This window comes from Sinocyclocheilus anshuiensis, unplaced genomic scaffold (genome assembly GCF_001515605.1).
Source record: "Sinocyclocheilus anshuiensis isolate Anshui unplaced genomic scaffold, SAMN03320099.WGS_v1.1 scaffold980, whole genome shotgun sequence".
In the NCBI taxonomy this organism is placed as follows: Eukaryota; Metazoa; Chordata; class Actinopteri; order Cypriniformes; family Cyprinidae; genus Sinocyclocheilus; species Sinocyclocheilus anshuiensis.
In genome coordinates, this window is record NW_015552596.1 from 229180 (window position 1) to 244612 (window position 15433).

General features: G+C 34.0%; 1 protein-coding gene across 1 annotated transcript in view; it reads left to right on the forward strand.

Moving 5' to 3' along the window:
- The window catches only part of LOC107665647 (ras/Rap GTPase-activating protein SynGAP-like), a 116718-nt gene that overhangs the window by 96593 nt on the left and 4692 nt on the right, over positions 1 to 15433 (forward strand). The window contains exons 20-22 of the mRNA XM_016456614.1: positions 1719 to 1895; positions 6693 to 6904; positions 11307 to 11379. Of these exons, the coding sequence (XP_016312100.1) occupies positions 1719 to 1895; positions 6693 to 6904; positions 11307 to 11379 (462 nt within the window). The remainder of the gene's footprint in view (positions 1 to 1718; positions 1896 to 6692; positions 6905 to 11306; positions 11380 to 15433) is intronic.

Sequence of the window (15433 nt, forward strand, 5' to 3'; positions counted from 1 at the left end):
TAAATGGAGCTGAAAGCACTATAATTTAATTGGTAATAGTAGGCCTGGGCGATAAAACGGTATCGATATTTATCGACGGTACACCTTCATCGATAACGATATAAAAATTTTCGATATAGCGCACGATATAGGCACGTGTTATGAGTGACGCAGACAGCTCACACAAACATGGAACACATGCTGAATTGAGTGCTGTGCCTGCCTGTGATGAGGAGATTGTGAATAAAAAAAAAGAATATTAGTCAATATTAGTAATATTAGCAAAAATGCTACAATCGAATGTTAGGAGTGCGTCAGGGAGCGTCATCAGTGGTGCGCGAGATGCGGTGATGATGATGTAAGTGACGTTGCATTTTAATGTTTTGTTAGTCTAGCCCACGAGACGCGCCGCTGCTGTGTTATTCGTTCAAAATATTAGAGAAATATAGTAGCTCAATGCGTAGAAGATCTTGATTAGGTTAAAACCGAAACCAAGCCATTCACACAGAACGCATATTCAGCACATTTTTAGACGGACAAATATGACTGCTGCACTCGCGTCTCATGCAAGAGATGCAAAGAAAGTCATGCAAAGTTAAAACAGTTTTAACGTCTAGAAAACGCGACACGAATTTTTGAAGGTTTATTTCATTTCACTGTGTCTCATATGTTTTTAAATGCAATCTGTGTGATCGAGAACAACGACAGGAGGTTACACACTGCATGACTTTACAATAGCAAGAATCGCCGACAGCTCTGTCTGGTGCAGGGTTGCCAGGTTTTCGCTACAAAACCCGCCCAATTACTACTCAAAACTATCCCAATTGCTTTCGAGGGGTCCCCCAGTAAAAATCGCGTTTGGGGGGTAAAATACAATTTTTTTTGCCGGGGTTCTCCTGGTACAATTCACATTCCAGGGCCTAAATATCACGTTATTGGGGTCGCTTCAACCTGCTGACTAGCATTAGCATTTACTCCACCGGCCTCGCTCCGTTCCCACGGCTCTCGGCCCTGCCCCTCTCGTCACATTTATTTTGTGTTTGACTGTTTAAAAATAATATATATATTTGTTGTTTGTCTTAATAAAGTGGGCAAATTAAAAATACAGTGGTTAAATTAAAAAAAAAAAAATTATATTGCTCTGATTTAAAAAGGGTTATAAAAAATGTCAATAATTATCGATACCGAACGATATGAAACATATCGTTGATATATTTTTTAGCTATATCGCCCAGCCCTAGGTAGTAGCATAACAAAATTAATCAGCATACTTAATAATTTTCTTTAAAAAAAAAATGTAACTTTTATTCAGCAAGGACACGGTAAATTGATCAAAAGTGACAGTAGGCTACAACATTTATAATGTTACAAAAGATTTATATTTCAAATTTCAAACTTTCTATTTATCAAAGAATCCTGAAAAAATGCATCACAGTTTTCAAAAAATATTAAGCAGCAACAATAAACTTTCAACATTGATAATAATTCGAAATGAGCAGCAAATCAGCGTATTAGAATGAATTCCGAAGGAACATGTGACACTGAAGACTGATGCTGAAAATTCAGCTTTGCATTACAGGAATAAATTGCATTTTACGATATATATTTTTTGAAGTTGAAATAATATTAAACAAAAACATTAAAAATCTAACCAACCTCAAACTGTGTAGTCTAAATATTAAAGATGCAACCCAAACGTCTGTTTCCACACTTACATGCTCTTGTGTTCTTTTCCTCAGGGCTCTTCCCAATCTCCATCCACTCTCAACCCTTTGACCCCTGCCTCTGAGCGAACGGTCGCCTGGGTGTCCAACATGCCCCATCTTTCTGCTGACATAGAGAGCTCCCGCATCGACAGAGAAGAATACAAACTCAAGGAGTATTCAAAGAGCATGGACGAGTCGCGTCTGGACAGGGTGTGTTTCTCTCTTGCTCTACTAGATGTGTTCACATCGGGGTGAAAAAAGAGATAGTTCACCCAAAAATGAAAATGGTGTAATTTACTCACCCTCATGTTGCTCCAAACCTGTATGAATTTCTTTCTTCTGTTGAACACAAAAGAAGCTATTTTGAAAAATGTTGGTAACCAAACAGTTGCCAGTAGCCATTAACTTCTATAATATGGAAGAAAATACTGTGGAAGTCAATTTGGTTCTCAACATTCTTCCAAATATCTTCTTTTGTGTTCAACAGAAGAAAGAAACTCATACAGGTTTGGAGCAACTTGAAAGTTTCATTTTTGGGCGAACTGTCCGTTTTTGACTGTTTTCAGACTGTTTCTTAGTTCAAACTCGAGCTTGATTCTTGTCTCTGTCCTTATGCAAATACACCACAAGACCCTCAGTTGACTGCAGAGTGCACTTGTGTCTCCCACCTCAGCACACAAGTGCCAAGGAAATGCATATCATGTCTTTCACCTCTGTAACAGATGGTGCTGGCAGCCTCATTTATGCATTATTTAAATATCAAATGAACATGAGCAGCCTTTTGCGGTAAACAGACTCCTGGAGAGAGCAGCATGGGCTTTCAATCAATACGTCCTGGCTGCCCTTGACCCTCTGTTCTCCCCTGTGGAAATTTGTGTAGAGGTGACACGCAACCTTTTTTCATTGTTTCACAGTGTGCCTATTAAAGGGCAGTTTCATATTCAGCTATGAATCAGCATTTCTTTTGTTTGAAAAATACATTTTCTCATTCCTGTGTGGTTTGAAAGGAGAATTTTGCTAGATTGCATTGACTGTAGTTGCCCACCTAGGCAACATTTTCATGCATGAATGACACATTCCTTGCGGAGAAGCTGTAGGGAGCAAAATCATGCTTGCTTTCTCATTACTGAAAAAACCACACTGTTTCGAAAACGGCTGAGCTACAAAAATATGAAAACAGTCATTATTTACTCTTAGTCTTTATTTCTCACAAAAGATGAGTTTTTGAAGAATATCGTGCCTTCAAAATGGTCCCTTTTATATTTTACAGAAGAAAGAAAGGATTTTGGAGTAAGATTAAGTAAACGATCCCAGAATTTTTGTAGTGCCACCAGGCCCGGTTCTTGACAGCTATAGAAGGGTGGGCTGGCAGATATACTGGGTGGGCATTTTTTAGTCGTCATATCATCACATGGTCTAGAAGATATTTATACTGCAGATATTGCTGTATTAACTATGCTATACTAACCATATTACAGTATATGTACACTGAAAAAAGCTTTCATGGGCACCCTAGAATATCATGTACTTTCACAGCAAATATATATTTTTTCTTTATTGAATAGTAAAAAAAAAAGCCCTCTTTGTTCTCTTTCTCTGGATCATTGTTTCTACACTGTTGACTCTTTTCAACTAACTTTTTTATTTATACCAGACAAGGCCATAATCATGTCTAGAACATTGGAGGGACCAATTGTTTTGAAGAAAATATAAAGACCAGACCACTATGGTAATGGTATTTATTTAAAGAAACTAAATAAATAAAGGATTTAAATGGATTTAGGGGAATAAATTAAAAGAAGAGTAAAAGAACAAGAATAAGAATTTTTGTAAAGTAATCAATCTGAACTGCAAATAAGATTTTTATTTTCAAATATGCACCCATTCAATTTCAGTTGTATTGCTGAAAACGCAAAACAGAAAAATGCTATTGTCGTCATTATGAATTACATGAATCGTGTAAATGGCAGACCTACTTTCCATTCAAAACTGCGGAATTTGACAAAAAAAAAAAAAGACAATAAGAAAGAAACAGACTAATATTAGCGTAGATGCCATACTTCTAACGATGTAACAAGTACATTGGGTGTTATGGGAAGTGTTCCTGGTTCTGGTTGACCTAATTAATGCAGCCAATCAATCCTTTTACGGATTTGAATTATATAAATGTGTTAGTGTGTTATGTGTAAGCCAAGTTAAAGAGATGGGTTTTTAATCTAGATTTAAACTGACAGAGTGTGTCTGCCTCCCGAACAGTGTTAGCTAGATTGTTCCAGAGTTTGGGAGGTAAATAGTAAAAAAATCAGGCCCGGTTCTTGACAGCTATAGAAGGGTGGGCTGGCAGATATACTGGGTGGGCATTTTTTAGTCGTCATATCATCACATGGTCTAGAAGATATTTATACTGCAGATATTGCTGTATTAACTATGCTATACTAACCATATTACAGTATATGTACACTGAAAAAAGCTTTCATGGGCACCCTAGAATATCATGTACTTTCACAGCAAATATATTTTTTTTCTTTATTGAATAGTAAAAAAAAAAGCCCTCTTTGTTCTCTTTCTCTGGATCATTGTTTCTACACTGTTGACTCTTTTCAACTAACTTTTTTATTTATACCAGACAAGGCCATAATCATGTCTAGAACATTGGAGGGACCAATTGTTTTGAAGAAAATATAAAGACCAGACCACTATGGTAATGGTATTTATTTAAAGAAACTAAATAAATAAAGGATTTAAATGGATTTAGGGGAATAAATTAAAAGAAGAGTAAAAGAACAAGAATAAGAATTTTTGTAAAGTAATCAATCTGAACTGCAAATAAGATTTTTATTTTCAAATATGCACCCATTCAATTTCAGTTGTATTGCTGAAAACGCAAAACAGAAAAATGCTATTGTCGTCATTATGAATTACATGAATCGTGTAAATGGCAGACCTACTTTCCATTCAAAACTACGGAATTTGACAAAAAAAAAAAAAAGCATAAATAGCTTGCATCACTGGATAGCCTATTTGGTCGTTTATGTCATAGAAGGGGGACACTACGTTTTGAGCCGACTGTTGCTATAGTAACGATCACAACTTTCATCCCACAAGCTCTTTACTTTCAGTTTTCATTCTTACATTCAGCATTAACAGCAACAATAAGCCAAAAGTGGTAAGCTTTCAACTGAACTGTATAGCCTACATGCATTTTAGATGCTTATATTATGCTCTTGCCCCGTCCATGCAATGTATGTCCATGCATATTGTATGAGTGGGTTTTTTTTTAAACCATTAAAACTGCTCAGGTAATTTCAGTGGTAGGCTATGATACATATCCATGTAGCCTATTAAACTCCCCGTAGCTCACAAACTCCCCGTGATATCTCTGTATAGCCTACATGCATTTTAGATGTTTATATTATGCTCTTGCCCCGTCCATGCAATGTATGTCCATGCATATTGTATGAGTGGGGTTTTCTTTAAACCATTAAAACTGCTCAGGTAATTTCAGTGGTAGGCTATGATACATATCCATGTAGCCTATTAAACTCCCCGTAGCTCACAAACTCCCCGTGATATCTCTGCCCGTTTTCACTAGTCCTCAGCCTCTGCTTTTCTGCAACAGACTGAAGCTCCTTGCATTCAGTTAATAAAAGAAAAATGCTGCAATTTTCTGGTGTTATTTTATGATTGTTGGGGCAGTCTCCAGCTATATCTTAAACTTCTTAAAATACAGTCCACTTCGGATTGGTTTTAATTACTGCATAAAATAATTAATGCAATCTTTATCTAATTCTGATTGGGAGGGCAAGACTGTCATTTGGGTGGGCTTAGCCCACCCCTGCCCATGCCTGGAGCTGGCCCCGAGTGCCACCACTTTTAGTTAGTCTCTCACCAAAGCTGTACACTAGGAGTACTTTATTACCTTACTGTCTCAACATTTGATTTGATATTTTTGCATATCTTATTAATATTTTGAAAGTTTATTAAATCCATTTAATAGACAATATCTTGTTACTTGTAGTTTTCACAACTTATTTGGTTTATTTTTTAATACTTTTATTTCATTTTTTTTTACCTTTATTTTAAAATAATACATTTTCATTACATTTTTTATTTAATTTTAATTTTATAATTTTAATTGTATTTAATACTTGTATGTGCTTTTAATACTTTTTAAGACTTTGAATACTTTGTTTTGCAGATTTTTGCATATCTCATTAATATTTTGAAAGTTTATTCAATCCATTTAATAGATAATATCTTGTTACTTGTAGTTTTCACAACTTATTCGGTTTATTTTTTAATACTTTTATTTCATTTTTTACCTTTATTTTATTTTTAAATAATTCATTTTAAATAATTCATTTTCATTACATTTTTTATTGAATTTTAATTTTATAATTTTAATTTTATTTAATACTTGTATGTGCTTTTAATACTTTTTAAGACTTTGAATACTTTGTTTTGCAGATTTTAATAATATTTTAAAAGTTTATTAAAGCCATTTAATGGATAATATCTTGTTAATTATAATTTTCACAAAAAGATTCAATTAATTTGTAACTATTTTTGATACTTTTATTTTTACTTTTACTTTTATTTAATTTATATATTTTTTTACTTTTAATTCAAACTTTTAATTTGACTTTTACTTTTAATACTTTTAATACACAACTCTTTTTTCTTTATTCTGTTGTTGCAGATTTTAATAGTAGTTTTACATTTTATTAAAGCCTTTTAGTGGATAATATCTTGTAAATTATAATTTTTAAACAATTATTTAATGTTTGAACACTTTTAATACATTTATTTTTTTACTTTCATTTAATTCACATAATTTTATTTTATTATTATTTTTTTTTATGTAATTTGATACTTTTAAAACTTTTTGACACTTTTAGATACTCACTCACCTACCTCTTACCTTACTGTCTCAAGGCAGCCATCAAGATGAGGGTAACATCTGCTCTGATAACAGGCCTGCTGTCTTCATCTTTTCTCTGGACGCAGGTGCGTGAATACGAGGAGGAGATCAACTCTCTGAAGGAGCGTCTGATGATGTCACACCGCAAGCTGGAGGAGTACGAGAGGAGGATGTTAACTCAGGAGCAGCAGACCAATAAAATCCTGCTGCAGTATCAGAGCCGACTGGAGAACAGCGAGAGGAGACTGAGACAGCAGCAGATGGAGAAAGACAACCAAATTAAAGGAATTATTGACAGGTAATATGAAAAAAAAAAGGCTGGAGAAACATTGAGCGGTGGTCATGTGATCACGCTCGCTGTGTAATTACTTCGGTTCCTTCTAAATTCATTTGACAAAGACCCCTTATGTACAGTAATGCTGTTTAGAAATAGTGGCCTGAAAAAGTATTTGTATATTTAAACCAAACTTAAAAATGTCTGAATGTCATTTCATTAGAAAACAAGATTAAAATGTCAAATAAAGTGGCATTAATTAAAAAAATATAGCACAAGCGCACCTTTCAAGAAAAGCATTTCATGACAAGTGATAAAACACTATATACACTATCGTAATACACTCAAAAGTTTTAATGTTTTTAAAAGAAGACTCTTATGCTCAAAAATACAGTAAAAAATGTAATAATGTGAAATATTAACTTAACTTAAAATAACTATTTTCTATTTTAATATATTTTAAAATGTATTCATATGTTACTCCAGTCTTCAGTGTCACATGATCCTTCAGAAATCATTCTAATATGCTGATTTGCTGCTCAAGAAACTGATTTTTATCAATGATGAAAACAGTTGTGCTGCTTCATATTTTTGTGGAAACCATGATATATTTTTTTTTCAAAAAAAATTTTTACTGTCACTTTTGATCAGTTTAATGCATCCTTGCTGAATAAAAGTATTAATTTACATTTTAATTATGTTTTATTATAAATTATTAAATTATAAAATTTTATTAAAAATATTATTTTAATTTTTGTTTTAATTTACACTTTAATTAACTAATTTTTTTATTATTTGTTGTTTGTAGATAAACTATATTATTTGATATTTCGTTTGATATTCAGACATTTTTTAGAACGATACAGATGTCCAAATGCTTTTTAGGGTCAGTGTGTATATGTTTTATACATTTTATAAGGGGATTTCTAGAGCGACTGCCAATTATGTTGATTTGTCTTGTAATTGCCATGTTGTGTGTCATCACAAAGCTACTTTTAATTGATGAACTGGGTTCATTTCCTTCCTGTTGTTGTTTTATTTTGTTTCATTTCATCATTTTTATTACTCTGTTATTTGGATTATTTTCAGCTTTGTGAATCTACAGAGACCCATCTTCCAATATTTTGTTCACTGTTATAAATGACATCACCCCACCCACTAGTTGATGAAATGATGTTGTAACTTCCTGTAATGCAGCACTTACCACATATTTTGTGTCACAGAGTATATTGCTATTTCGATCCAATTCTAGGGATGAAGACATGGAGTCAAGACACTCAGATGGTGAAGGGAGACCGGGTTCTTACTCCCAAAAGGGCATACAAATATAAACCATCAAGTCTCTTCCTTCCTTGACGTGTATTAGTGCAGTACCTCTCTGGAATGATCTCAGGATGAGTGGGATGTGTTTGTAATGGAGGCAGTCGTATGTTTGCAATATATATTTGTTATTTTAAGTGTGGTGCCATCTGCGGAAACAACCTGACATGGACAGACTGTGCTTGAGCTGAAAAGAGAAGTTGGTTCATGAATTGCTAATGTTTAAATAACTTGTTCCGAAAGAGAAATTGCAAAAGCTCTTTCAAGGATCGTTCATCCATTAATCAAAATTCTGTGATTATTTGTTCACCCTCCTCATTCCAAACCTGTATATTAATATTTCAGTGGAACACAAAAGGAAAAATTGTCAAATAAAATATAAATAAATAGTAGAGGTTTAAGAATGAGATGAGGTAGTGTAATGCAATAATAATGTTTTTAAACAAGCCTTTATTTGGCTTCTACCTGTTTATCTTGAAAATAGAAAAGGTGCTGGCGATTTCTCTTCCAAATAACCATCAATAATTGTAGCAGAAATCTTGAAAATACCCAGAATCCTCTCTTCCTGAACTGCCTGTTCAAGTTCTCTGCTGCACTTCTCTCTTCACTGTGTTCTGGAACATACTGTGTGATGGAAGTGTCTTACACATCAGAAGAGATCATATCTCAGATGTTCATGTTCTCCATATCTCTATGTGCTGTCACAAGAACAGCGCTCTCATGTGTCAACCGCTCCTCATCACATTTGGCTTTCAGTTGTTCAGGCCTTGCAGGAATATCAGTTTCAGTGTCAAGACCATTCGTTTTGATATATGCAATAAAAACGGATATTTCCAAACTTCAGAAACTTTGCTTATATGCAAACACAAGCCTCATATATGATTTCTAATATTGAAATTCATGGCTGAATCTCACAAAACCTGATCAAGGTCATGTTTCACGCCAAAAAAAAAAGCAAATTATTACTTTAAAGGAACACTCCACTATTTTTGAAAATAGGTTCATTTTCCAACTCCCCTAGAGTTAAACAGTTGAGTTTTACCGTTTTCGAATCCATTCAGCCGATCTCCGGGTCTGGCGGTAGCCGGATCTGGGTCAGCGCCGGCGCCGCCACACGCTCACGTCATGATACTGTTGTGAACGTGCGTCCACAAAAAAGTATTCTTGTAGCTTTGTAACTTTACAGTTGAACCACTGATGTCACACAGACTACTTGGTCGATCATCTTGGTACTTTGTTTAAATTATTTAATTTGTATTTTAATTATGAATTTATATATATATATATTACTTAAATTAAAGTATTTGTATATCATAAGAATTGTTGTGCTGCTTTAAATTGATGCTGATTTCATTACATCAGTGTAAAAAAAAATGTGTCACAGTGCAAAATACAAAATAAGCTTCATTTTTTTATGCAAATATAATCCTTATTTTTGGGGGGGGGGGATATGACCTGGATTTGTTTTCACCTTCATAGATAAATATTAACACAACAAATCAGTATTGTGTTCAGTATGTTTCAGTATTATGATTCATGTACAATGTCCAGAAGATGCAGTATAAAATATTAAACATGAGGTAAGTGAGTTGTGATACAGGCACGCTGTGAAATAAATATCTTATTTTGTGTGGTGCTGTTTGTGAAATAAACATAGAGATATGAATTATAGATCAAGAAACTTAAATACTGGATTAATTTAGGACTGAAATGAATTCTTAGAAAATCTCTTTTGTAATGTGATGTTGATATAAATAATAATTTAGAAGAACATAGAACGTTTGTACTGGGGGAAAAAAGCCTTTTTTAAGTCTTTCATTGTTAGCCTTTCAGATATTGATGTACAAAAATGACTGTATTAAACATTCTATACTGTTAGAAACCAATAACAAAGACATTGCTTCCCTATAAATTCTTTTAAAAGCTATTTATTGAGAAATATAGAGCATAGATAATATATATTCTGTATATGAGATGATATATATTTAATTCTTGTAGCCAAACTGTGCAATAAATATGCCTTGATATGTTAAATAGCACAATGAAAGTTTATTAATGATTCCATCTCGTGACCCTTCTGACCTCTGCTTGTGAAATGTGTCTGACCCCATGACCCTTTGTCTGACCTTTGTTAATAAAAAATCACGTTGTTGTGACAGACGTGAGCGGACTTGAAATAAACATGCTTCTGTCTTTTTTAGCAGTACTGAAGCACTAAATTTGTCTTTTGGTTTTTGTTGTTGTTTTTTATTACTTTTGCATTTCAATTTTGTACAAGCATATATGTACATTTATCAATGGAATAAAATATCCACTCGCATTTTTTTAAACCTAAACTGTGGAATTCATTATTTACTTGTGCTAAAGTCTAGAGTAAGTTATTCTGCGATAAATAAATGTTAAATTCATGACTATTTCATATCAGCATACACTGTCACCGAACCGACTATCCAGTGAAACCTTTCATATTCAAACCAAATGCATGCATTTAATGTCAGTCACCCTATCATGCATACATATTGTCTTGTCAACATATATCAAACCAGACATCACAAAACACATCTTTCCTTAGAAAACCGTAGTTCACTTGATAATCACACCAGTTTTGGGCCTATTAAAGTGGTTTGTTCTGCTGCCGCTTGTGCCTAAAAACAGTATCTGATGTGATTTCCAGAGAGGAAATGTTCATGTGGAGATATGAAAACATCCCTGTTTTGTGTATGAAGCCGAACATCACTTTGATGCGCACTGGCGGCCACTTCAATGGCGTGTAATTGCTGAAATAAGCTGCCAGTAAGAGCGGAAGCCGTACAACATGGCCCATTTTCATTTATCAGCTCACTTATTCTCATGGGATGATGGAAATATGTAATTATATGACATAACAAGACATATTTTGATGGAATTTCTCACAGTATGCTGTTCAGATTGGACCAAATCAGCCAAACTACTAGTTTATACCACAATCGAAGCTTTTATCGATGATATTTGTGGCAGATTAACACTTATTTTTGATTGTCTGATCTCAATAATGTGCATTGGAACTAATAATGTCTTTCTCTTTCTTGTCCTTTCTTTCTCCTTCGCTTTCTTGTTTTCTGTGAAGACTCATGGCTGTGGAAGACGAGCTGAGGGTAGGGGTGGTGCCTGAGCACAAACCCAGGATATTCGCAGAACAGGTCTGTCTTCTCATTCTGGATCTCTCCTGGACTGTTCTGTCCATTGTTCGCGTGTCTGTCTGTCTATGTTCATGTCGGAATGCCTTTGCTCGTTTGCTCTGCCTGTCTGAATGCTTTACAGGACTGATTTCCATCGCTGATGTAGGATGATTTGTAGGTCAGAACTCACAGATCACAGATTTGATCCACTTGAGGAAGAGTAGCACTGAATTCTGATGCTAAAGCTGGACTATCTCAGAGGAGCATTTTATTGCTCAGATGTTACACCTTTTCAACTTTTCATCAAGTTTTCCAGTGTATTTTTATATTATATATATATATTTTTTATATATATATATATATATATAAGAATGCATTCTATTATGAAAGCATACTTTAACTTTGAGAACAATACATTGAAAAAATAGGGGAAAATAAATAATAAATAAATAATTGTATAAGCCCAAAACTTTAACATTTAACCACCAATGTCTGTTAAGTTTGGCCTTGGTAAGATTTTGTAATATTAAAAAAAAAATACAGTAAAAACAGTAATTTTGTGAAATATTATTACAATTTAAAATAACTGTTTTCTATTGGAATATATTTTAAAATGTATTTTATTTCTGTGACGCAAAGCTGAATTTTCAGCATCATTACTCCAGTCTTCAGTGTCACATGATCCTTCAGAAATCATTCTAATATGCTGATTTGCTGCTTAATAAACATGTCTTATTATTATAAATGTTGAAAACACTTATGCTGTTTAATATTTTTGTGTAAAACATTTTTTCATAATCTATTCTTTGATGAATAGAAAGTTCAGAAGAACAGCATTTATTTGAAATATATTTTTTTCTGATATCATAGATGTCTTTATGGGCACTCTTGGTTGATTTAATGCATCCTTGCTGAATAAAAGTATTAATTTCTTTCAGAGAAAGCTAGCCCAAAACATTTGAATGTTACAGTACTGTATTTCACATTAGAAGGAACCAATGAGAAATCTGTTATCAAAAAGAAAAAACATAAAGCTATAAAATTCATGTAACATAGTTCAGATCATTTGCTCTTGATGAGAAATCTCTGAAATCTCTGAGATTTGATTGCAGATTTTATATCTTGGCAAATCTGAGCACTGTTTGAGACACTCTTAGGGTTTTTTTCTCAGGCCAAAGTCTCCTTTTGCTCTCCATTTATTCTTATTGCTGTCTAGGAGAAACAATTTAGATATTATAGAAATCTTTCCAATGGGATAGTTCAAAAAATACAAGTACTTCAATACATAATGCATTTTTGAAGCATCATTTGCTCAGTGTCGCTTTACCTCGAGTGGAGAGATATTTAGTCAAGCATTAAACTCCAGTACCTCCTGTAGGGACGTCAAATGCTTCATGTTTCTTTCCATGCGTCATCCTTCTTTTTCCGCTTCTTTTTTATGCTTTGATTTCTCATGAATGGTGCATCGCTGTTCTGTATGTTTCAACAAACACCAAATTCTCAGCAGTTGCAGTCTGTGCACACGTCACTCGACCGCTCTGAGCAAACGCTCCAGCTGGATCTAAATCGGCTTCTGATTTGACTTTGAAAAGAAGAAAATCGATCATCTTCTTTCCTGACGAGATAAGATAAGATCAAACGAGTGAGCTGCTGCACGTATAACTGAGGGATCAGGAGAGCTGCTGAGTGGACAGAACCGCAGGCAGACGTTCAGCGCTGTCAGCACAGATTCTCCTGCAGAATACAATCAGCGTGTGAAAGAAAGCAGCTCTGTAGATGAAGCTCAGGTGGGCATCAGGAGATGTGTGGAAGAGGCGAAACTGCAGGGTTCCGGAAGGAAACATCTTTTTAACATCTATTTAACACATTTAGATTGCCCAAATGTGAGAAGAAAAAAAAAGATTCTGTCTGGGCCTTATAACATCCTTTATCCTGAAGTACTTCTTAGAAATGCATTTAATATTTAATATTATTAATTAATCTAATAGTATTAATTTACTTAATAATGTTTAAAAAAAATCTGTAAAAAGCTATTCATTTCATATTTGTACAGTTCAATATTTTTATCTATTCAGTTAATAATAAACATAATTTTAACACAATATTTGTATTTTTTGCACTGCCGGTCAAAAGTTTAAAATATGTTTTTTTTATGTTTTTGAAAGGAGTCTCTTATGCTTACCAAGGCTGCATTTATTTGATCAATGATACAGTAAAAACTGTAATATTGTGAAATCTTTTTACTAATGTAAAACTACTTCTATTTGAATATATTTAATATACTATTACATATAATAAATATATTATAAAATTATATTTTATATTATGCTATATATTATAAAAAATATAATAAAATGTTATATTATGGCATTTAATTTTAATATATTAAAAATAATTTATTTTTGAACTTTCAGCAGCCATTACTTCAGGTTATCATTATCAGTTATTACTGATGCTCCATTATAAATAATGGTTCTTATTATTATCAATGTTGACAAAATTTTTTCTGCTTAATCACGTGACACTAAAGACTGGAGTAATGATGCTGAAAATGCAACATTTCATCACAGGAATAAATTACTTTTTAAAATATATTCAAATAGAAAACAGTTCTTTTCAATTGTAATAATATTTCACAGTATTATCGTTTTTTACAGCAGTTTTGATTAAATCAATGCAGCCTACTTTAAACATACAAAAAAATCTGAATTATTCCAAACTATTGACGACCGGTAGGGTAAATAATTATAAAAATTCATGCTGCATTAAAACTGATTATATATTTTTCCAAAGCCACTCTGATTTCAGCAAGAGAGAAGTTTGTGTTTGTAAAGCGCCCTGGTTTTGAACTGTCCCGTAGTTTTAATGATGCGTCTCTGTCAGTTCTGTGTTTGCTCATGTGCTTGGCAGACGTTCACAAGCTGTCTGTTTGTTTTTGTTCTGCCGTTTTTCCTTCCACTTTTATTATGTCAGGTGCATTAAGCCAGTAGCATGTCCCTGTTCACAGATTATTCGGATTGTAAGAGTTGAAGAATTATTCTGTTGTATTTGTAGAGCAGAGTTTTGTTTAGCTTGTAGCTGCATGTTGGCTGCAAAATCATTATGATGACCAACATGGCACTGATTGCTTCAGCACAGATTTTGTTTGCCCTTTACTTATGTGGCAGGTTTGTGTGTGTGTTTTGATGGACATTTAAATGTTCGTCTGGGAATTTGTATGTGTTTTTGTGTGAGTGCGTGCGTATTTCCACATGCATGTCGATCCCGTCTCACAGACACACACTCCCTTTGCCTGCTGGGATTGTTGGACAGGCTCACACCCTCACATACACACGATTCTCTCCTCTCCTCTTCTCCTGTCGTGTGTTGATGAGATACGGTGATTTCTCTTAGGGGAGGCGGCAGTCCATCCTAGTGCAGCCCCGCCTTGCACCCGTCCCACTGCGAATGCACAGGTAACGACTCACCCGACTGTGACCCGCCCACTCCACCCCTGTCTCCTCCCACATCCACTGTATGTACACTGGACTCGTCCACACACACACTGCACCTCGCCTGCACAAAGTCATATGCACCTGTACTTCCCAGCCAGAGTTAATTAAACTAGAATAAATGTTGGCTTGCTCAAACCTGAGGGAAAAAGACTTTTAACAAAAAGAGTTTATGTAGGACTTATAGTTTGAGAAGTTTGAAGAGAGATTTGAAGATTCATACAGACAGACGTACAGACAGATGTACAGATAGATAGATAGATAGATAGATAGATAGATAGATAGATAGATAGATAGATAGATAGATGAAAGAAAGAATGAAAGACAGAAAGATAGGTAGAAGTTTGTCAGATTATGTTTGTTAAATTGTTTGTCAAGCCAACATAATAAATACATGCTGAGAAATCAGTTCTGCTGATGTAAAGTGAGACATTCTAGCAAATGATCTCCCACAGCTCTGTCTCAATCCACAGTCTTTGTTGTTCATCTTAAATTATCTTAAGTAAATGTGACATTCCACATAAACTTAGGATAATTCTGAACCTCTCATCACATTTGAAAAAAAAAAAAATCAGTTTGGTATT